General features: G+C 44.2%; 1 protein-coding gene across 1 annotated transcript in view; it reads right to left on the bottom strand.

The window, feature by feature from the left end:
- Positions 1–3601: 3601 nt before the first annotated feature.
- Positions 3602–19695, bottom strand: part of RAB38 (RAB38, member RAS oncogene family) — a 66018-nt gene continuing 49924 nt past the window's right edge. The window contains exon 3 of the mRNA XM_040340103.1: positions 3602–3831. Within this exon, the coding sequence (XP_040196037.1) occupies positions 3679–3831 (153 nt within the window). The 3' untranslated portion in view covers positions 3602–3678. The remainder of the gene's footprint in view (positions 3832–19695) is intronic.

Genomic DNA, 19695 nt, shown 5'->3' on the forward strand with positions numbered 1-19695 from the left:
TTCCTCCTGGGGAAAAAAACTGCTCTCTCGGGCTCCAAACTATTTAGATATATATATAATGTAACACTGACAGGGGTGTTTTCCCTGACCAGCCTTATTTAAAGGATCACTAAAGGAATTTTTTTTTTTAGCTAAATAGGTTTCTTTACCTTACTGCAGTACTGGTTTCATGTCCTTATTGTTTGTTTTTGCTTTGAAGTGGCTGTAATTCTGCTGTGATCTCCACACTTCCTGGTTGTCTTTTTCCTTATAACCATCATACTGGGAGCTTTTCACGGTGGTCTAAGCTGTCATTGCTGTGTGTCTAAAACTTAACAGAACCAATCAGATTCATTTTAAAAACAAAACACTGCCCTGGATTTGTTTGTTTTTGTTCTGTGTGTCTCTCTAGTTCATATGAACATGAAAACAGTTTAAAAGTGAAACTAAACTACAGGTACATTATATGATTGATTTTTTATCTATTTGTAATAATTTTTTTTAAAAGGAATCAGTTAACTTTTATGTCTCTATACCCTGTAAACAGTCATTTCAGCAAAAAAAATTGTTTTCCTTTAGTGACCCTTTAACCACTTAATACAGGGCATTTAACCCCCTTGCTGCCCAGACCAATTTTTAGATTTCAGCGATGTCGCACTTTGAAAGACAATTGCGCGGTCATGCAACACTGTATCCAAATAAAATCTTTTTTTTTTTTTCACAAATCAAGCTTTCATTTGGTGGTATTTGATCACCTCTGCGGTTTTTATTTTTTGCGCTATAAACAAAAGAGCGACAATTTTGAAAAAAACACAATATTTTTTACTTTTTGATTAATATCACAATTCTTTTTTTTGTGTAGCGCTGACATTCTTGTATATTGATGTGTGTTTGCATACTTTAATACAACGTCTATGGACATTGCTATGTTTAAGTATTTGGAGCCATCTAGTGACCAAATACTAATAATGCAGAGAGATGTTTTGTTGAGTATTGTGGTTGCCTTGGAGACGAGGAGAGACAGGGGAAAACAATCCTGGTTGTTGGGGCAAGTGATCTGAGGGTGCCCGAGGGAGAGTGGCCCGATTGCAGAGACCAAGAGACACTCATCCGAGCATCGGAGAACCGGATCCATCCAGCGGAGCTGAACGGAGCTGACGGAGAAGCAAGTTGCAGTCACAGGACCCTGAACAAAAGTTACTACCCGTAGCTCCGATCCAGTGGGTGAGCGGGTCACGACCCACAGTTTGCTAAGTTTACACGCAGTTAGACTCATATACAGGCCTCGCTGGGATTTATAGTTCCACAGAGGAGCAGAGAAACTGAAACTGAGAAGGCTTGAGGCCTATCTAATTTGACGTTTCAAACGATTTTAAAATAGTTGTTGCAGTTACACCAGGAGCATTTTCACTTCAATTTGACTCATCAAAACTGTGGATTACAAATCACTTTAGCTAGCGAAGAAAAGAAGATCCAAGACCAAGTACTTTAAGTGAGATCTCACGCATAGCTAATAAAGTAGGGGGAGCTCCCAGGTATAAAATGTTTATGTATACTGTTTTCAAATAGCTTATGTTTAAATCAATTGTGTTGTCGTCTTACATTGGGATGACAGCACAATTACTGTAATCACTTCTTTGCATATTTCACAGTAAAATATATCTCTGGTTAAGTATCCAGTTGTTGTGGCATACTGTTTTTCTCACTCCAAGTGCATTCAGTGGATCCTGGGGCTATAATACAGGTATTTTGTATTGTCTTACATTGTATTGTATTGCATTGCATCACAGCTGTGCCAAGGGGATTGAGCCAAGTTAGTGGGGTTTATTGGTAGAGTGCAGGCCCAAATTAAACCAGCTGCTCCTTCGGGGGTCAGTGCTACATTTAAAAACAATTTTGTTCCTCAGTTTAGGCCGATATGTATTCTTCTACATATTCTTGGTAAAAAAAAAAAAAATCGCAATAAGTGTATTTGATCGGTTTGCGCAAAAGTTATAGCATCTACAAAATAGGGGCTAGAATTATGGCATTTTAAGTTTTTATACTAGTAATGGCGGCGATCTGCATTTATTGTGACCGTGACATTGCGGCGGACATATCGGACACTTTTGACACATTTTTGGGACCATTCACATTTATACAGCAATTAGTGCTATAAAACTGCACTGATTACTGTGTAAATGTGACTGTTAGGCCGGGTACTAACGAGCAAACATGTACGATGAAACCGGTCCGTCGGACCGTTTTCACCGTACATGTCTGCCAGAGGGCTTCTGTACGATGGCTTCCACGCATGCGTCTAAGTCATTCGACGCATGCGAGGGACGGCGGGCGCTCGGACATGTACGGTAGGTCTGTACTGACGACCGTACATGTCCGAGCGGGCAGGATTCCAGCGGACTGTTTTAAAACACGTCCAGGAATATTTGTCTGCTGGGAAAAGGCCCGGCGGGCAAATGTTTGCTGGAATTCGGCCCGCTAGCGCCTACACACGACCAAACATGTATGCATGCATATGCGGACCAGTTTCAGCATACATGTTTGGTCGTGTGTACGGGGCCTTAGGGAAGGGGTTAACACTAGGGGGCGAGGAAGGGGTTAAATATGTTCCCTAGTGAGTGATTCTAACTGTAGGGGGAGGAGACTCACAAGGGTAGGAGACCGATCTGTGTTCCTCTGTACTGGGAACCCACATCGGTCTCCTCACCGCTGACAGGACATGGATCTGTGTGTTTACAAACACAGTTCCATATTCCTTCCGTGGTTGTGGGCAATCGCGGGTGCCCGGCGGACATCGCAGCCGCCGGGCACGCACACCTGGTATGACGTCATATGACATCCGCCTGGAGGGACGAGAGGTTCCTGCGGACGTCATATTACGATACACTGGGCAGGAAGTGGTTAATAATGTAAACCTTTATCCCAAAAAGATAAAACTATTGCTGTAACTGCTTGTGTAACTGTAGTGTTAGCTGTTGTATGGCTTCAGTTTGAAAGTGTATCTAAATCTGCTAATACATCTAACACTCCCCTCCCCCAAGACTGACAGTGCTGCTGTCCAAAGGTTCCCTGTGTGCTCCTTCATCCAGAGTGGAAGCACTCTAATACAGGTGTTCTACTGGCAAGATAACCAGATGAAAACAGAAGCAGAAAACCTAAAAAAAGGAGAAGAAATCAAATGCAGTCACCACATCTAATAACTGGTAAGCTGCAATAAATTACATTATTGGTTTTGGGTTTATTACGGCTTTCATTTCTTGCTACAGACCAAAATGTGTAAATCCAAGAGATACATTCAAAAATGCACAGTAGACAGTTGAACATGTCTTTTTTTCAGTGTCTACGCTACTATAGAGTGCAACATGATCTGAAATCATATTATAGTTTTACGTGTTGCTCTAGCTCATCATGTCCTGAAGGTGGCGCTCAAACTTCTTTTTGATTATTGGACCCCTCCGCAGTGCTTTTATCTTGTCAATTGTGTTCTTTGATTCTTTAGCTATAGTGTGTTCACTTGAAACTCAGATACTGAAAGGTGTTTTGTTTCTTGAAAACTGACAAAACACGACCTTGATCCATACTGTCACATTTCCTAGGAGAGATGAGTCAACATTCTGCGCAGTTACTGCAACCATAACACTTTATTGGATTTTATTTAACAACAGTTCCAAAGAAGAAGAAAAAAAAATATATAGAAAATTAGAACTTAAGGCAAGCAGAACAGCTAGGTATTTTGGAAGAATTCATCTGGGGTTTTACAACATCTGGCTCCACAGACTGCAGTAAATCAGTCTCACTGGCAATAATGTGTTTCACGAGGCACCTGGAGGCTTCATCAATGTTTATATTTTCCTGAAGGGGGGGAAAAAAAGAGGCAAGATTAAAAAAAATGATATATACAATTTAACATTTTTGAAAATACAAAAGTCATTTGTGATATTGTAGTGCTGGTCTTTAATAAAGATTAACAGCCAGATGACCACCAGCTACATTACGATTGTCAACCACCGACCCACCATGGCAGGTGTGGTTAGAAGCTCAAACAACGTGTGGTGGAAAAAAGACACTTTATGCTTACGGTAAGCTGGCCATACACGGCTTCAATTTTGGCCAATTCCTACTGAAGGCCAAATTCAAGCTGTAAGTGTGCCTGTCGGCACAACCCACAAACCTATAACTGTGCTGCGTATCAGTGCCACCTCATCAGTGCCCTCTCATCAGTGCAGCCTCATCAGCACACATCAGTGAAGAAGAAAAATTACTTATTTGCAAAATTTTATATTAGAAACTAGGAAAAACTTTTTTTTGTTTTCTGTCTTTCTTTTGTTGTGTGTTTAGCAAAATATAAAAAACCCAGTGTTGGCACCACCAAAAGCATGCTCTGTCTAAAAAAAATGATAAAAATGTCATATGGGTACAGTGTTGCATGACCGCGCAATTGTCATTCAAAGTGCGACAGCACTGAAAGCTGAAATTTAGCCCGGGCAAGAAGGGGCTGAATTTTGCCCGGTATTAAAGTAGTTAAAGAGCATTGGCTGCTGACAATTTTGATACCAGGATGATGCCTGAAGCTGCTGGTATAGCCAATCAATCCAAGGACATCATATGACGTCCACCTGGGGAGAAGTGGTTAAAATACTATCAATCTGTAACTTTTTAATGCTTTGTTCTAAATTTTATTCATTGGATTAATAAAAATCAAGTGATTTTATGTATAAGTTATCACTGTGTGGTGCCCATAAAGTCTGAATATATTTTGGCTATTGTATTGATATGAAAATATGGATGTGGTGCTGGTCTTTACTTTTTTACATATGTTAAGAAAAATAGACACTACCATTGCTGACAGTCACTGCCTAATGCCCCGTACACACGATCACTTTTTGTGATGAAAAAAAATTTCATTTTTTATCATGAAAAAAAACGACATTTTTCCAACTTCATCATTAAAAATTATGTTGCCCACACACCATCGTTTTTGAAAAATGATGAACAAAGTGACGGCACTCTAAAGGGGAAGTTCTATTCGCCTTGAGGCTGCTTTTAGCTGGTTACTTGTTAGTAAAAGACGATTAGCGCTTTTTTTGTCTGTTACAGCGTGATGAATGTGCTTACTCCATTATGAATGGTAGTTTTACCTCCCGTCTCCTAACTTGCTTCTGGGCATGTGTGGGTTTAAAACGTCATTTTTGCCCACACACGGTAATTTTTTCTGACACAAAAAATGATATTTTAAAAAATGACATAAAAAATTGAAGCATGTTCTAATTTTTTTTTGGTCGTTTTTCAGAAGACAAAAAATGATGTTTTGCCCACACACGATCATTTTAAATTACATTTTTAAAAATGTCATTTTATTTCATCACAAAAAGTGATCGTGTGTACAGGGCATTAGAACAATCAAGCACATATCAGAGTCCCAATATTTTCATAGTTGCCAACAGTCCCAAATTGCCCAAGACAGTCACGGATTTTGATGAAAAGTACTTGTCTCGGGCTGTGTCACGGAAATCAGCGCCGGTGCACACGGACACCTGGCTGCCTGTTTCTGTCATTGCCCACCACTACTTTGTACATTGCTCACCTTGCCGATGCCGGCATGTTCACACAACACATCATGATAAAGGGACATCTCTGACATATTCATAGTGTTGCCGGGGTGATTGGCTGCAAGATCAGGAGTCTCCTCCCCCTACCTCTCGCTCACCCTGTATAGTGTCAGGCACTGCCAGTGTTCTGTCAAAAGAGCCAACTCGCTGGAATCTCCAACCACGTCACTTCCGGTGACTCTCCAGCAGCAGTAATTGCATATTTCGACGACTTGACTGTTTTCACAGAACTAATGGGTAAAAAAGTTGCCACTGCCCTGGAGGAGGCCAGGTTGTTGGTTACTAGTGGGTGGACTAACAATGTCTACTCATTATATTGTGTACCGTAGTCAGTGCCGATCCTGACCTCCCTGGGGCCCTAAGCGAAGTGACAAGTCACATTAAAGTTGAGAAGCGGGGGGCGGGGGCTGCCGAAAATGACATGTCACATTAAAGTTGAGAAGCGGGGGGTGGGGGGGGCGCTGCCGACAGTAACATGTCACATTAAAGTTGAGAAGTGGGGGGAGGGGGTGTTCTGCTGTCGGAAATGACAGTGAGCTGAGAAGTAAGAAGTGGGGTGATGGGGCCTCTAGTAACTTGGGGGGCCCTAAGCGGCTTGCATAGTAAGCCTATAGGGCGGATCGGCCCTGACCGTAGTGTATACGCTGCCAGGGTTCTATGAAAACAGCCGAAACAGTGTCGAAATCTGCAACTGCTGCTGCTGGAGAGTCACCGGAAGTGACGTGGTTGGAGATTTCGGTGAGTTGGCTCTTTTGACAAAACATCAGCTTGGCCTGCATCAACATCCCCGAGCCTAGGGTTGCCACCTCATCCCTTTAAAAAGGAACACATATTAATTACACAGGTTCTGTGGCTAATTAAGGTGGTAATTAGACTCATTTGGTGCCTTACCTGCATTAAATTAACCTCAGAACCTGTGTAATTCATATGTGTTCCTTTTTAAAGGGATGAGGTGGCAACTCTACCCGAGCCTGCCTTCTCCTTGTATTTGCAGTTTAAAGGGGTGGCCCATGCACCTGGCGTCACAGATTGCGCCCTCCTTCTTTGGGTTCTTCAGGTGGTGTATCACATGTGAGCTGCCTGTGTGAAGAGCGTGTGTGTGGAGGTAAGCTCTGCCGGTGCTAGGATGGCTGCTAAGCTAAGTCTGCCTGCAGTTAGCCTAGAAGTAATGTACTGTTAGCTGACAAAGGAGAAGATCACATTTTGTAGCACTCACTGATTGTAATAAATTGGGATCATCAAGGAATCACTGCCCAAAGAGCAACAGTGTGCAACACCCATCGAACCTCATCTACCCGGACACGGTTCAGGTGACGCTGGGTGGATCACGTTCGCTTCTCTGGCATTGCCAAACTTCAGCCAAAACTGCATCTTCTCCATCTGTAGAGTGGTGCAAGGATGTAATATGCCAAAGTGTACTGTGCCAAACCCCACCAGCCTTCCACTTCCATCCATTCCAAGCATTTGTAGTGTGTGTGTCATGTGGGATGGACTAGATAGAAAGCCAAAGGGAATCAGTGCACCAGAACAGGTAGATATGTTCCCTGTGCTGGTCTGCATGTGGGTGAAACCACTTATGTACCATCGACTGTGCTTCCTCCCCACCCCCGTACTGTGCCCTCCTGTCCCCTTGTACCGTGCTGTGCTGACCCCCTGTACTTTTCCCTCCTCACACCCTGTACTGTGCACTGTGTGCTCCTGACCCCCATACTTCACCCTTGTGACCCCCTGTACTTCACCCTGCTAACCCCTGGCCTCTGCCCTGCTGACCTCATCCACTGCCCTGCTGATCCCAGTCCCCTGGCCTACTGACCCCTCTCCACTGCCCTGCTGATGCCCAGTCCTCTGCCCTGCTGATGATTGGTGCCCTTTCCTGTATATGCCTGTATATTACAGAGCTATGGATGCTGCCTTACATACTATGGCCCTCTGGACACTGACCTGCATACTACTGACCTCTGTACACTGCCCTACATACTACTGTCTTCTGGACATTGCTCTACATATTACTGACCCCTGTATACTGCTCTACATACTACTGACCTCTGTACACCGCCCTACATACTACTGACCTCTGTACACTGCCCTACATACTGCTGGCCTCTGTACACTGCTCTACATACTACTGACCCCTGGTACACTACCCTACATACCACTGACCTCTGTACACTGCTCTACATACTACTGGCCCCTGGTACACTACCCTACATACCACTGACCTCTGTACACTGCTCTACATACTACTGACCCCTGGTACACTACCCTACATACCACTGACCTCTGTACACTACCCTACATACTACTGACCCCTGGTACACTACCCTACATACTACTGATCCCTGTACACTGCTCTACATACCACTGACCTCTGAACACTACCCTACATACTACTTATCTCTGAACACTGCTCTTCATACTACTGACCCCTGTACACTGCCCTACATTCTATTGACACCTGTACACTGCCCTACATGCTACTAACCTCTGTACACTGCTCTTCATACTACTGACCTCTGTACACTGCCCTACATACTACTGACCTCTGTACACTGCTTTTCATACTACTGACCTCTGTACACTGCTCTACATACCACTGACCTCTGTACACTGCTCTTCATACTACTGACCTCTGTACACTGCTCTTCATACTACTGACCTCTGTACACTGCCCTACATACTACTGATCTTTATACACTACTCTACTACTGACCCCTGTACAATGCCCTACCTACATTCCCTATTTAACATTAACACATTCTCTACTATGTACGTCATCTCAGGCTCTATTTAACCACACCCCCTTTTATGCCATGCCCAATATTTAACGTAAAGGGCAAGGACTTTTTAACGCAAAACGGTGTTATTTTTTATTTTTTTTTGTTCAATATACTTCAATGAAGATGCTGAAGAAAAGCATGGAATGTGTTTTTGCGGCAATTTGTGTTTCTCAGGCTCTATTTAACCACACCCCCTTTTATGCCATGCCCAATATTTAATGTAATTTAAACCACTCGTTTTTTTCGACCATGTTTTTATTCCTGTTAAGCCAACGCCAACACTAATTAATGCCCTCTCGCCCTAACTTCAATACTGCTACACCTACACTGGCTTTCAGGACATACAGATGAAAAAAATGTCCCTAACCTTTTTTTTAAATGTTGGAAAACTATGCAGTTTATATAAACATGCTTGTTCCATGTCAATGGCTCCCCTAGCAGTGAAGGATCAGGATGGCAACCCCAAAGCCTGCAACTACAAAAACAAGTCAGTGTGCGACAGTTTTCACATTTTTATCCTGACAAGCACCAAAGGAGAAAAGAAAATCGATAAAACTAAACAAAAATGTGTTTAACAACTCCCCTGTTGTGTAATAGCTATTTTCTGAATACTGCTGAACCCCTGAAAAGCATAAATAAGTCACAGGAGGGTGTTCTGAGGTCAGGCTGGTGGATTCCTCGGCTATATAACATATCATTTTCGGAGTGCTGTGAAAATCTAATCAGAAAGAAGAGCCAATCAGGAAAGAGGCGCTTCGCAGCAGGTTACATGGATAGCTGGAGATTTGGAACGCACAGGCGAGAATATTTTTAGCATTAGAAACATCACAAGGGTTTAGGTAGACCTTGCAGATTAGAGGAAAGTCTTTCTTCCCGCTGCTGTTTGTTCTGCTGCGGTTGTCACATCTGCTTTGTGCAACCTAGTTTCTGCCTCCTGTCCTACTACACTTCCCAGCATGCTTTGTCACACTAGGGTGTCTAGGGTCACAGGTGGATCCTTTGATTTTGGCAGCAAAATTGTGGCAGTAAAAGCTTTCATTGCATTAGGGTTTGTACTAGGAGTTTGGTTCAAGTTAAATTAAACCTACTATATAGATTACTATCGCTCGACGCTGACCATTCTTATTATATGTTTATGTTTCTTACTTTTATGTCATGCTGATCCATTGAGAGAGAGAGAGAGACTTGTAAAGCACAACACATGCAAACTGAATCGCCTCTGGGCGCTGTATCCATTTCATGGGTAAGGAACCCCTTGACCTCAGAAGAGATGGGTTTTAATCTTTCTCCTGAAGGCCAAGTGGACCGACTCCTGTCGGATGGTGGTTGGTAGTGCATTCCACATTGCTTTCAGTATGCAGAGAGAGCTCCTAGGTCTTAAATCATACATCCCCCTCCATACTTAATAAATACTTGACATAAATTATGTATTAGTATTTTTTTTTAAAGCATACTTACCTAGGTCCGATGCTGCTTTTGTCCCCCGGCGCCTCTAACACTGAGAACCGAGTGATCAAACACTGCTGACGCTTGGTTCTTACAGCCCTGCTCTCCCCTACACTCACTGGAGCGTTGGGCTATGGAGGGGGCGGGAGCGGGCAGCTCAGGCCCCATACACACGGGAGGATTTATCCGCGGATACGGTCCAGCGGACCGTTTCCGCGGATAAATCCTCTCGAGGATTTCAGCAGATTTCTCTGCGATGGAGTGTACTCACCATCGCATTGAAATCCGCGCCGAAATCCTCTGGCGATGACGTGTCGCGCCGTCGCCGCGATTATGACGCGGCGACGTGCGCGACGCTGTCATATAAGGAATTCCACGCATGCGTCGAATCATTACGACGCATGCGGGGGATCCCTTCGGACGGATGGATCCGGTGAGTCTGTACAGACCAGCGGATCCATCTGTTGGGATGGACTCCAGCAGATGGATATGTTCTGCATGTCAGCAAATATTCGATCTGCTGGAATCCATCCCAGGGGAGATATATCCGCGGAAAAAGACCTGCTGGCGTGTACACACCATAGGATCTATCCGCTGAAACCCATTTGCTGGGATTTATCTGCGGATGGATTCTATGGTGTGTATGGGGCCTCAGGCTCTCAGCGACTTGTTGAGGGGCTGAGCTGGGTGCCGCTCCAGGCATATGGGCGGATCCTAATTTCATTGACGCATTCTTATCTGAGCCTGGACCGCCTCTGTGATGTCAGACGACAGTGAGGGCTTCAGCCCACTGTCTGCTGAAAATGGGTCACAGGAGTGCAGAACAAACTGCACCCCTGTGATCCACAGGAAACTTCTCCTTTAACAGTACTTACTAGGGATGCACCGATACCATTGAGTACCAGTACCGATAATACTCGCCGATACCAATTACCGATACCTATTGCTTTGGAAGAGTAGGCAGAGCGGTGGTTTGGGAGGTTGGGGGGGGGGGGGTTAGGGAGTCGGGTAAGGCTGGGGGGGGAGGGTGGTAGGAAACCCAAGCTGCTTTTTTAACCACTTGACGTCCGGAAGGTTTTACCCCCTTCATGACCAGGGTATTTTTTGCTATTCAGCACTGCGCTACTTTAACTGACAATTGCGCCGTCATGCAATGCTGTATGCAAACTACATTTATATAATTTTTTTTCACACAAATAGAGCTTTCTTTTGGTGGTATCACCACTTTGTTTTTGTTTTTTATCATATAAACAAAACAAGCCCGTAAAAAAAAAAACATATTTTCTACATTCTGATATAAAACATGTCCAATAAAATCTTATTTCTTCCTAAATTCAGGACAAAGTGTGCTACATGTCACAAGTGCTAGCAATAATTGTGTCTGATTCTGGTAACACAGTGTTTTTTGGGACACTAGTATAGTTCTGATCGTGGTTAAGATACAGATTCGTACAGACACTATACTAGTAATGGCAGTTATAGTGTGACTGTAATAGTGTGGCGGACAATCTGGCGCTTACTGACACTGGCTGCGAGGGACACTGACTTAAGCCTAGAACACATCACTATTTTTTTTTTTTTAGAAACTCAGTGCAAAAATTGTATGTAAACTGGGTACTCATACAGAATCTCTGCAAACAAAGGTTTTGTATTGCAGTTTTTGTACCGAGCTTATTATTGTAACAGTAGAGTATTGACACATTAGAATTTCCATTTTTAATATGTTTATCACCTTTATGATGTACCATATATAATTGAGTATAAGCCGACCCGAGTATAAGCCGAGGACCTAATTTTACCACAAAAAAGCTGGAAAAATGTATTGACTCGAGTATAAGCCGAGGGTGAGAATGCAGCAGCTACTGTAAGCGGAAATAAGGGTCAACAATGCCCATTTGCAGCCTGACCTTACTGTGCCCATTTGCAGCATTACCTCACTGTGCCCATTTGCAGCCTGACCTCACTGTGCCCATTGCAGCCTGACCTCACTGTGCCCATTGCAGCCTGACCTCACTGTGCCCATTGCAGCCTGACCTCACTGTGCCCATTGCAGCCTGACCTCACCGTGCCCATTGCAGAATCCGATCTGTGTACCCGAGTCTGTGACATAGACGGCAGCCGTGCAGTTTTAAAAAATCGCGCTCCTCCTTGTGCTGTTCCGTGATAGGCGGAACACTCGGTTTCCCAGAAAACACTGTGTTCAGTGTTCCGCCTATCATGATCGCCCTCTCATCTGTCACAAACGAGAGGGTGATCATGATAGGCGGAACACTGAACACAGTGTTTTCTGGGAAACCGAGTGTTCCGCCTATCACGGAACAGCACAAGGAGGAGCGCGATTTTTTAAAACTGCAAGGCTGCCGTCTATGTCACAGACTCGGGTACACAGATCGGATTCTGCAATGGGCAAGGTACTGACTGGAGTAAAAGCCGAGGGGGTCATTTTCCGCCTAAAAAAAAGGGCTGAAAAACTTGGCTTATACCAGTTTATACGGTAATTACAATAAAGTATATTTTGTAAGTTTTAAAACTGTCAAATTTTCTTAAAGTCCCACATAATGGAGGGAATATTTTTTACGTGTTCCTAGAATAGGGATGTTGGTATGTGTACAGGGGATCTCCCTAATTCCTCTTTCTATATTGGACATGGTGTTCCACTTTCCACTTTACAGTAGAACAGTGTCTAGGTGAGGATTAATGGGATTGGGTGACTCTATATCTACATCTATGGTGACTTGTGAAAGTTATTTTGTCTGTTCTTTTTCTGTTTTTTCTTCTTTTTTTTTTATGGATGGTATCACATATTTTTTTCTTTTTTGTTTCTGTGTAAATTTGGATTATGATCAATAGCATGTGATTAAAAAAGAAAAGCAATGCACCAAATCCCTTATACAATTTATCAAGCTGAAAAAAATTGATCTAAAACTTTGATGCCTGTTCTCCAGCTATATTTTTTACTTTATATACAGTATGCTATCTTCAAAACACATTGCCAACGTATATATACTGGGCCAGATTCAGGTAGATCCGCGGATCTTTAGATCCGCGTGATCTATCTGATTTAAGATACCCTGCCGCAAGTTTGAGAGGCAAGTGGGTAATTCACAAACCACTTACCTCCAAACTTGCGGCGGCGTATCGCAAATCCCCCGGCGGAATTCAAATTCCGCGGCTAGGGGGAGTGTACTATTTAAATCAGGAGCGTTCCCGCGCTGATTTAAATGAGCATGCGCAGTCCGTGAATTTTCCCGGCGTGCATTGCTCAACGTCAATAGGACGTCAGTGGTTTCGACGCTTACGTAAACGACGTCCATCCGTATTACAGAACGATTTGCGCAAACGACCTAAAAAAATTCAAAATCGACGCGGGAACGAGGGCTATACTTAACATTGGCTGCGCCTCATAGAAGCAGGGGTAAGTATACGCCGGGAAAGCCGCTACGGAAACGTCGTAACAACACTGCGTCGGGTCCTCGTACGTTCGTGAATTCGCGTATCTCGCTGATTTACATATTATTCAACGTAAATCAGCGGGAACGCCCCCCGCGCCATTTTTAAATTACAAATAAGATCCGACGGTGTAACACAGTTACACCTGTCGGATCTTAGCCATTTCTATGCGTAACTGATTCTATGAATCATTCGCATAGATACGACCGGTCTAAGTCAGAGATACGACGGAGTATCAGGAGATACACCGTCGTATCTCTATGTGAATCTGGCCCAGTGTATGTATATATACTATATTACCAAAAATATTGGGACATCTGCCTTTACACGCACGTAAACTTTAATGCCATCCCAGTCTTAGTCCGTGGGGTTCAATATTGAGTTGCAGCTATAACAGCTTCAACTCTTCTGGGAAGGCTGGCCACAAGGTTTAGGAGTGTGTCTATGGGAATGTTTGACTTTTCTTCCAGAAGTGCATTTGTGAGGTCAGGCACTGATGGTGGAAGAGAAGGCCTGGCTCACAGTCTCCACTCTAATTCATCCCAAAGGTGTTTTATCAGGTTGAGGTCAAGACTCTGTGCAGGCCAGTCAAGTTCCTCTACCCCAAACTCACTCATCCATGTCTTTGCCAGCCAGGCCTTCTCGTCCAACATCAGTGCCTGACCTCACAAATGCACTTCTGGAAGAATGGTCAAACATTCCCATAGACACACTCCTAAACCTTGAAGACAGTCTTCCCAGAAGAGTTGAAGCTGTTATAGCTGCAAAGGGTGGGCCAACTCAATATTGAACCCTACAGACTAAGATTGGGATGCCATTGAAGTTCATGTGCGTGTAAAGGCAGGCGTCACAAAACCTTTGGTAATATAGTGTGTGTGTGACTATATATATATATATATATATATATATATATATATATATATATATATATATATATGAACCCAAGATACCAAGCAGCTCTTTCAGGGGTGGTTATTTATTTTTATATATATAAATTTTGAGGGCTGGCGAGTGTGGGCTGTCTGGGAGCAGGGGGGGCGAACAAGGAGAGGAGAGGAGCCGCTGCCGCCGCCTGGTTGTTCAAAGCGCGGGGAACATAACAGCTTTTAATTCAATAGCTGTGTTCTCCGTCGCGAGCCGTCATATACAGCCCCTCCCCCTTGTCCGGGCACTTTGATAGACAGATCACCCATCCCAGGATTGGACGGGTGATCTGTCTATCAATGTTTCCTGGACAAGGGGGGAGGGGCTGTATATGACGGCTCGCGGCAGGAAACACAGCTATTGAATTGAAAGCTGTTATGTTACCTGCGCTTTGAACAACCAGGCGGCGGCAGCGGCTCCTCTCCTTTCCTCTCTCTTACCCAGCACAGGTAGGCTGTAATGTGGGGACTCTGGCTGCAATGTGGGGGAACTCTGGCTGCAATGTGGGGGAACTCTGGCTGCAATGTGGGGGAACTCTGGCTGCAATGTGGGGGAACTCTGGCTGCAATGTCGGGAAACTCTGGCTGCAATGTGGGGAAACTCTGGCTGCAATGTGGGGAAACTCTGACTGCAAAGTGGGGAACTCTAACTGCAAAGTGGGGACATTTTTCTGCATTGGGGACATTTTGCTGCATTGGGGACATTTTGCTGCATTGGGGACAGTGGCTGCAATGGGGACACGTGGCTGCACTGGGGACACATGCTGCATTGATAGACATGGGCAGGCTGCATTTTTGGGCACGGACAAAGTTGTTGTTAATATTTATTTTTTTAACTTAATCCTGCATAAAACATTGAAGTGTCATTTTATGAGATTTATGAGGGCGTGTCTAGGGGCGGGATTAGAAGGCGGGACATGGTAGGGGTTGGGCGGGGCAGCTGGTAGCGATTACACATTGAGGTCTGGCTAGTAGCTCAGGACTTATATATATATATATATATATATATATATATATATATATATATTGTATATACAGTATGCATGTATAAATATATATATTGTTTTGTAGAAGGCTGAATAGATTATATATATATATATATTCTGGTGCTGACTCATCTGTGTTATTGACCCCAAGATCCGACCATAAACTGCATTCCCTGCAAGCACTTAATTTCATCTATGAGATGAACAAGAGCTGTGATTTTCATACTAATCATTACTCCCAATTCCATCTTGATTAAATGTATTTTTGTTAAATAATTGCACAGCAATTCGGTACTGAATTACTTTATAATCAGAACCCTGTGTGCAGGTCAATACAATACTGTGCCTAATGAAAGTGCACATTATATTTATTGGCTGCCTAAGCTTTTCATAAAAAACATCTGAAAGTCTTTGAAGGTGGTTATTTTAAAGTAAAGCTTAAAAGAGGTCTCCAAAGAAAGTGGAATTTGCCAGTTATAGATAAAATCTATCCTCCTTTTTTTTACACTTGCGTTTGATTCTGCACCCAGAATCTTCTTTCGTTGGCCATTGGGTGGCAAGTGATGATGTCATTTCTACGCATGCCTACTGAAGTTGCATTATCTCGAAATTCAGCACATCTTACAGAAGTCAGGAGAGTGCACTTAACTACACATGTGCACTAGTGTAACCAGGACTGTAGCTTATAACTGCTGTGGGACCTCTTCCTTTGTTACTGCTGTATTATCCTTCTGCAGTGTGGACAGGGTTAAACTGAATAGAATTATAGTCAAAACCATTTTTTTTTTCATTTTGGAGAGAGTAAGGGGGGGGGGGGTTATAACCATGGCGCCCCATCCATTAAGGGAGCACGGGCAGCGCCCCCCCTGTTCATCGCTGTGTCCCCTATCCATGTGTCCGGCCCCTTTCAGGACATCGGCGCATGAATTCCAACGGAGAGGGGCTGAGGCTCTAATAGACTTCAATATAGGGTGGGCTCGGGTTTGCAGAGAGTGCGCTCTCAGCCCACCCAGGTGTGTTACAACAGCAAATACATTTTCACTGTTGTAACACTAATCCTCCTCCCAGCAAATTAGGAAGGGGGTTTTGACACTGGTTACCCAATTGAGTGAAAAGACAGGCGATCCTATTGGATGCCTAGTAGGAGGAGGGGAGGAGCTGGAAGCAGCCATGGAGGAGAGAGGACTCAGAGCCGTGATGGGTCAAGTGCCGCAACTTCCCCCCGTAAGTGCGGGGGGGGGGAGTTTGCCGCTCAAGGGGGGTGGTTGTTTGCCTCCCCCCCAAAAAAACACCAGCTGCCACTGGTTATAACTTTTGTTGGTTTATTTTTTGCCATCTGTGATCCATTGGGGAGATTTACCTTTACTTCCTGTCCCACAGCCAGAACAGGAAGTGAGAGGAAACCCCTGCAAATTAAGGGAATCCCTTGGGAACCCCTATGCCATCAAAACTAGAAGATTTTCTGGGGCCAACCCAAAATTTTGAATTTTCTTTTACTTTCAATGATAACGGTAAACAGGACAAATAGAGAGGGTGAATCTCCCTAATGGGAGCACAGACAGCAATAAAAACCTGACGGAGGTTCTAATTCCTCTCCGCTCTATCCAAAACAAAAGTTTCGCCTTTAGTTATACTTTAATGCGGAACTGCAGCAGCCATCTTTAAGGAGACCACTTTGAAATGCTCAGATGTCTCTGAAAGATCTCTCTAAACTATATAAATATTAATTTCATCCAAAATCATCTGTCTGATGACATTTCCCTAGGTTTAATTGTTCTCTGGCTAGACTGTACTGGCTCCCTAATGCCTGCGGGGCCCCCATAGCAGTTGCATGATTTGCTGTGACTGTAGATGTCTCTTTATATACAAGATGCCTTTATAAATTTGCTGCAGTAAATACTGTAAATGTTTGCGCAGCGCGTGACAAATACAACTAGTAAATTACATTATTACACATGGAAAAGAATGTTCTATATTGTTGTGTTTATCTCCTAAATCCCGTAACAGAACATTTTACTGCATTATATTAGTAAGGTCAGCTGCGTGACTAGATCTGTCCAAGGCAGTTTGCCGGCAGTGAAAATCTGCCAAGTTCCTGCGGATGTGGCACAAAACTATTGTCTAACGAATAAATGAAAATGTTATGTCTACAATTAAATAAACTGATGTAGACAGCGGGGGTCACACTAAAGCTGCCCATAGATTTTATTTTTATTCAGCCAGCAGGCCAAAAAAAAAACAGATTCCCCCATCCACACAAGTGAAGTAGATAGAGGAATTCTCCCCGTTGTGTTTTTGTACACTGATCAGCTGATCAACAAAAGTTTTCCAGCATTCCCATTCAACGAAATTCGAACGTTAGATCAACTTCTGTCAAGTGGGAATGGCTATAGATGGATGGAAATTTTCGATCCATCTATGGCCAAGTCAAGGCATGAAAATGAACGAATCGGCTCTACATGTTTTGGGAATTGACGCTTCTTCAGGAGATTTAGGTACAAAAGATCTAATGCCTAGTACACACGAGAGGATCGATCCGCGGAAACGGTCCGGAGGTCCGTTTCCGCGGATAAATCCTCTGGCGGATTTTGATCTCATGGTTGTACTAACCATGAGATCAAAATCCCCGCGGAATTCCCTCCGCGGTGACGCATGGCGCCGTTGCCGCGATGATTAGGCGACGACGTGCGCGACGCTGTGATATAAGGACTTTCACGCATGCGTCGAATCATTACGACGCATGCGAGGGATGGATTCGGACGGATTGATCCGGTGAGTCTGTACAGACCAGCGGATCAATCCGTTGGACTGGATTCCAGCGTATCGATTTCTTAGCATGTTAAGACATTTTGATCCGCTGGAAATCCATCCTCTGGGGAAAAAAATCCGCGGAAAAATATCCGCTGGATCGTACACACCAGGGGATCTATCCACTGAAATCGGTCCGCGGATCAATTCCAGCGGATCGATCCTCTCGTGTGTACGGGGCCTAAGGCTCCTCCCCCAGGACACAATGGGGTTTAGGACACCAAAGGGACACACAGGACAGACCTAGACCTCACCTGTGAGAAGCGGACCCCCTTGGGGGATACTACGTTTCTCTTTTTGGGGAGTAATACATGCAGCTACTAATGTATCTTGGATTATACTCCTAACACCTTTTACCGTACACCTCGACTCTTTGAGGATGGTTATGGATTTGAACGAAGGTACATACTCCACCCCCCGGGTACTCATCCTTAAAGAGGAAGTAAACCCCGGAAGATTTTTCTTATTTTTTCAATTTAGAAATACCGTAAAGAATTGCAAATGTTAATACATTAAAATCGGCAGAAAAAGAGGTTGGGAAATACCTTAATTATCTTCACTTCCGGGTATTTACGAAATTACTTCTACTGTTTCTTGAATCTACTCAGGATGTAATTTCCGCCCTTACTATGTGTAGCGCCTGGTTACTTAAAAGTACTGGTGCTAGTTAAATTTAGAGAGGGATCAGAGTGTTAACTGACTCTGATCCGATTATTATGTTCAAAACTGGTCTCTGTCTCAGCTTGGCTGTGCTGTGGGCTGTCTATTGTTACTGGGGTGTAGTTCCTACCCCAGGGTGATGGGGGAGGGTATTTATGGGGCAGACGCCATTAGTCTGGGTTCTTCTTCGAGTGCGGAACCCACCTTTAGGGTGACTGCAGCATCACAGCGCCCCGGCGTAATGGCCTTCCAGGCCGGGGTGCACGTGATACGCGGTGTTCCTGGTTCCGGGGACCATGTTGTTCTGGAACATTTGAGCTGTGGCAGGGAGCCCAGTAGTCGACTGGGTTCCCAATCCTGAAGATCCCAAGTGAGGTAGCTGTTCGTTGGGGAGTCCATCTGAGGAGAGCCAATGAGAGGCTGGCGATCCAATAGGGTCTCGACAAACCACCAGGGATCAAGGTAGCCGGACACTGAGAGGCTGGTCACCTGTCAGTCGGTACCTGAAAATGATCAAAAGGAGTTTCAGGCGCAATTCTATTGAGGAGGATCATCTCCATAATCACAATCACGGGGAGGGCCTGTGGCAGAGGTTTCTCCCTGAAGTTCATTCCAGGATGTCTGTGGCAGAGACTTTTCCCTAAAGTTTCAAGTTCATTCCAGGAGGGTCTGTGGCAGAGACTTTTCCCTAAAAGTTCGAGTGATACTCTGGCTGCCAGGTCAGTGAGAGAGGCCTCTCCAGGTACACTAAGTCCACTCAGGCAGGAGTGGCGCAAGAAGTGTTACAAGAAGTGGGAGCAGGACTGTTTCCCTATTACTACGCCTAAATCTGCTGTTCTCCTTCTCCTTTCAACTCTACCTTTCACCACAAGTTCACTGTTTTTATCCGGCTGGGTAATAAAGAGCACAGAAAAGACACCTGTCGTGGACATTCCGTTACTACTGCTATATGCACCATATACCCCTAAGACGGCGGAAGAGCCACGAGGTAACGTGCCACCCAAAACAAACCAGCAGCTCCTCCGGGGGTAGTGCTACATATGTTTCCCTTTACAAA

This window comes from Rana temporaria, chromosome 2, assembly GCF_905171775.1.
Source record: "Rana temporaria chromosome 2, aRanTem1.1, whole genome shotgun sequence".
NCBI lineage: Eukaryota > Metazoa > Chordata > Amphibia > Anura > Ranidae > Rana > Rana temporaria.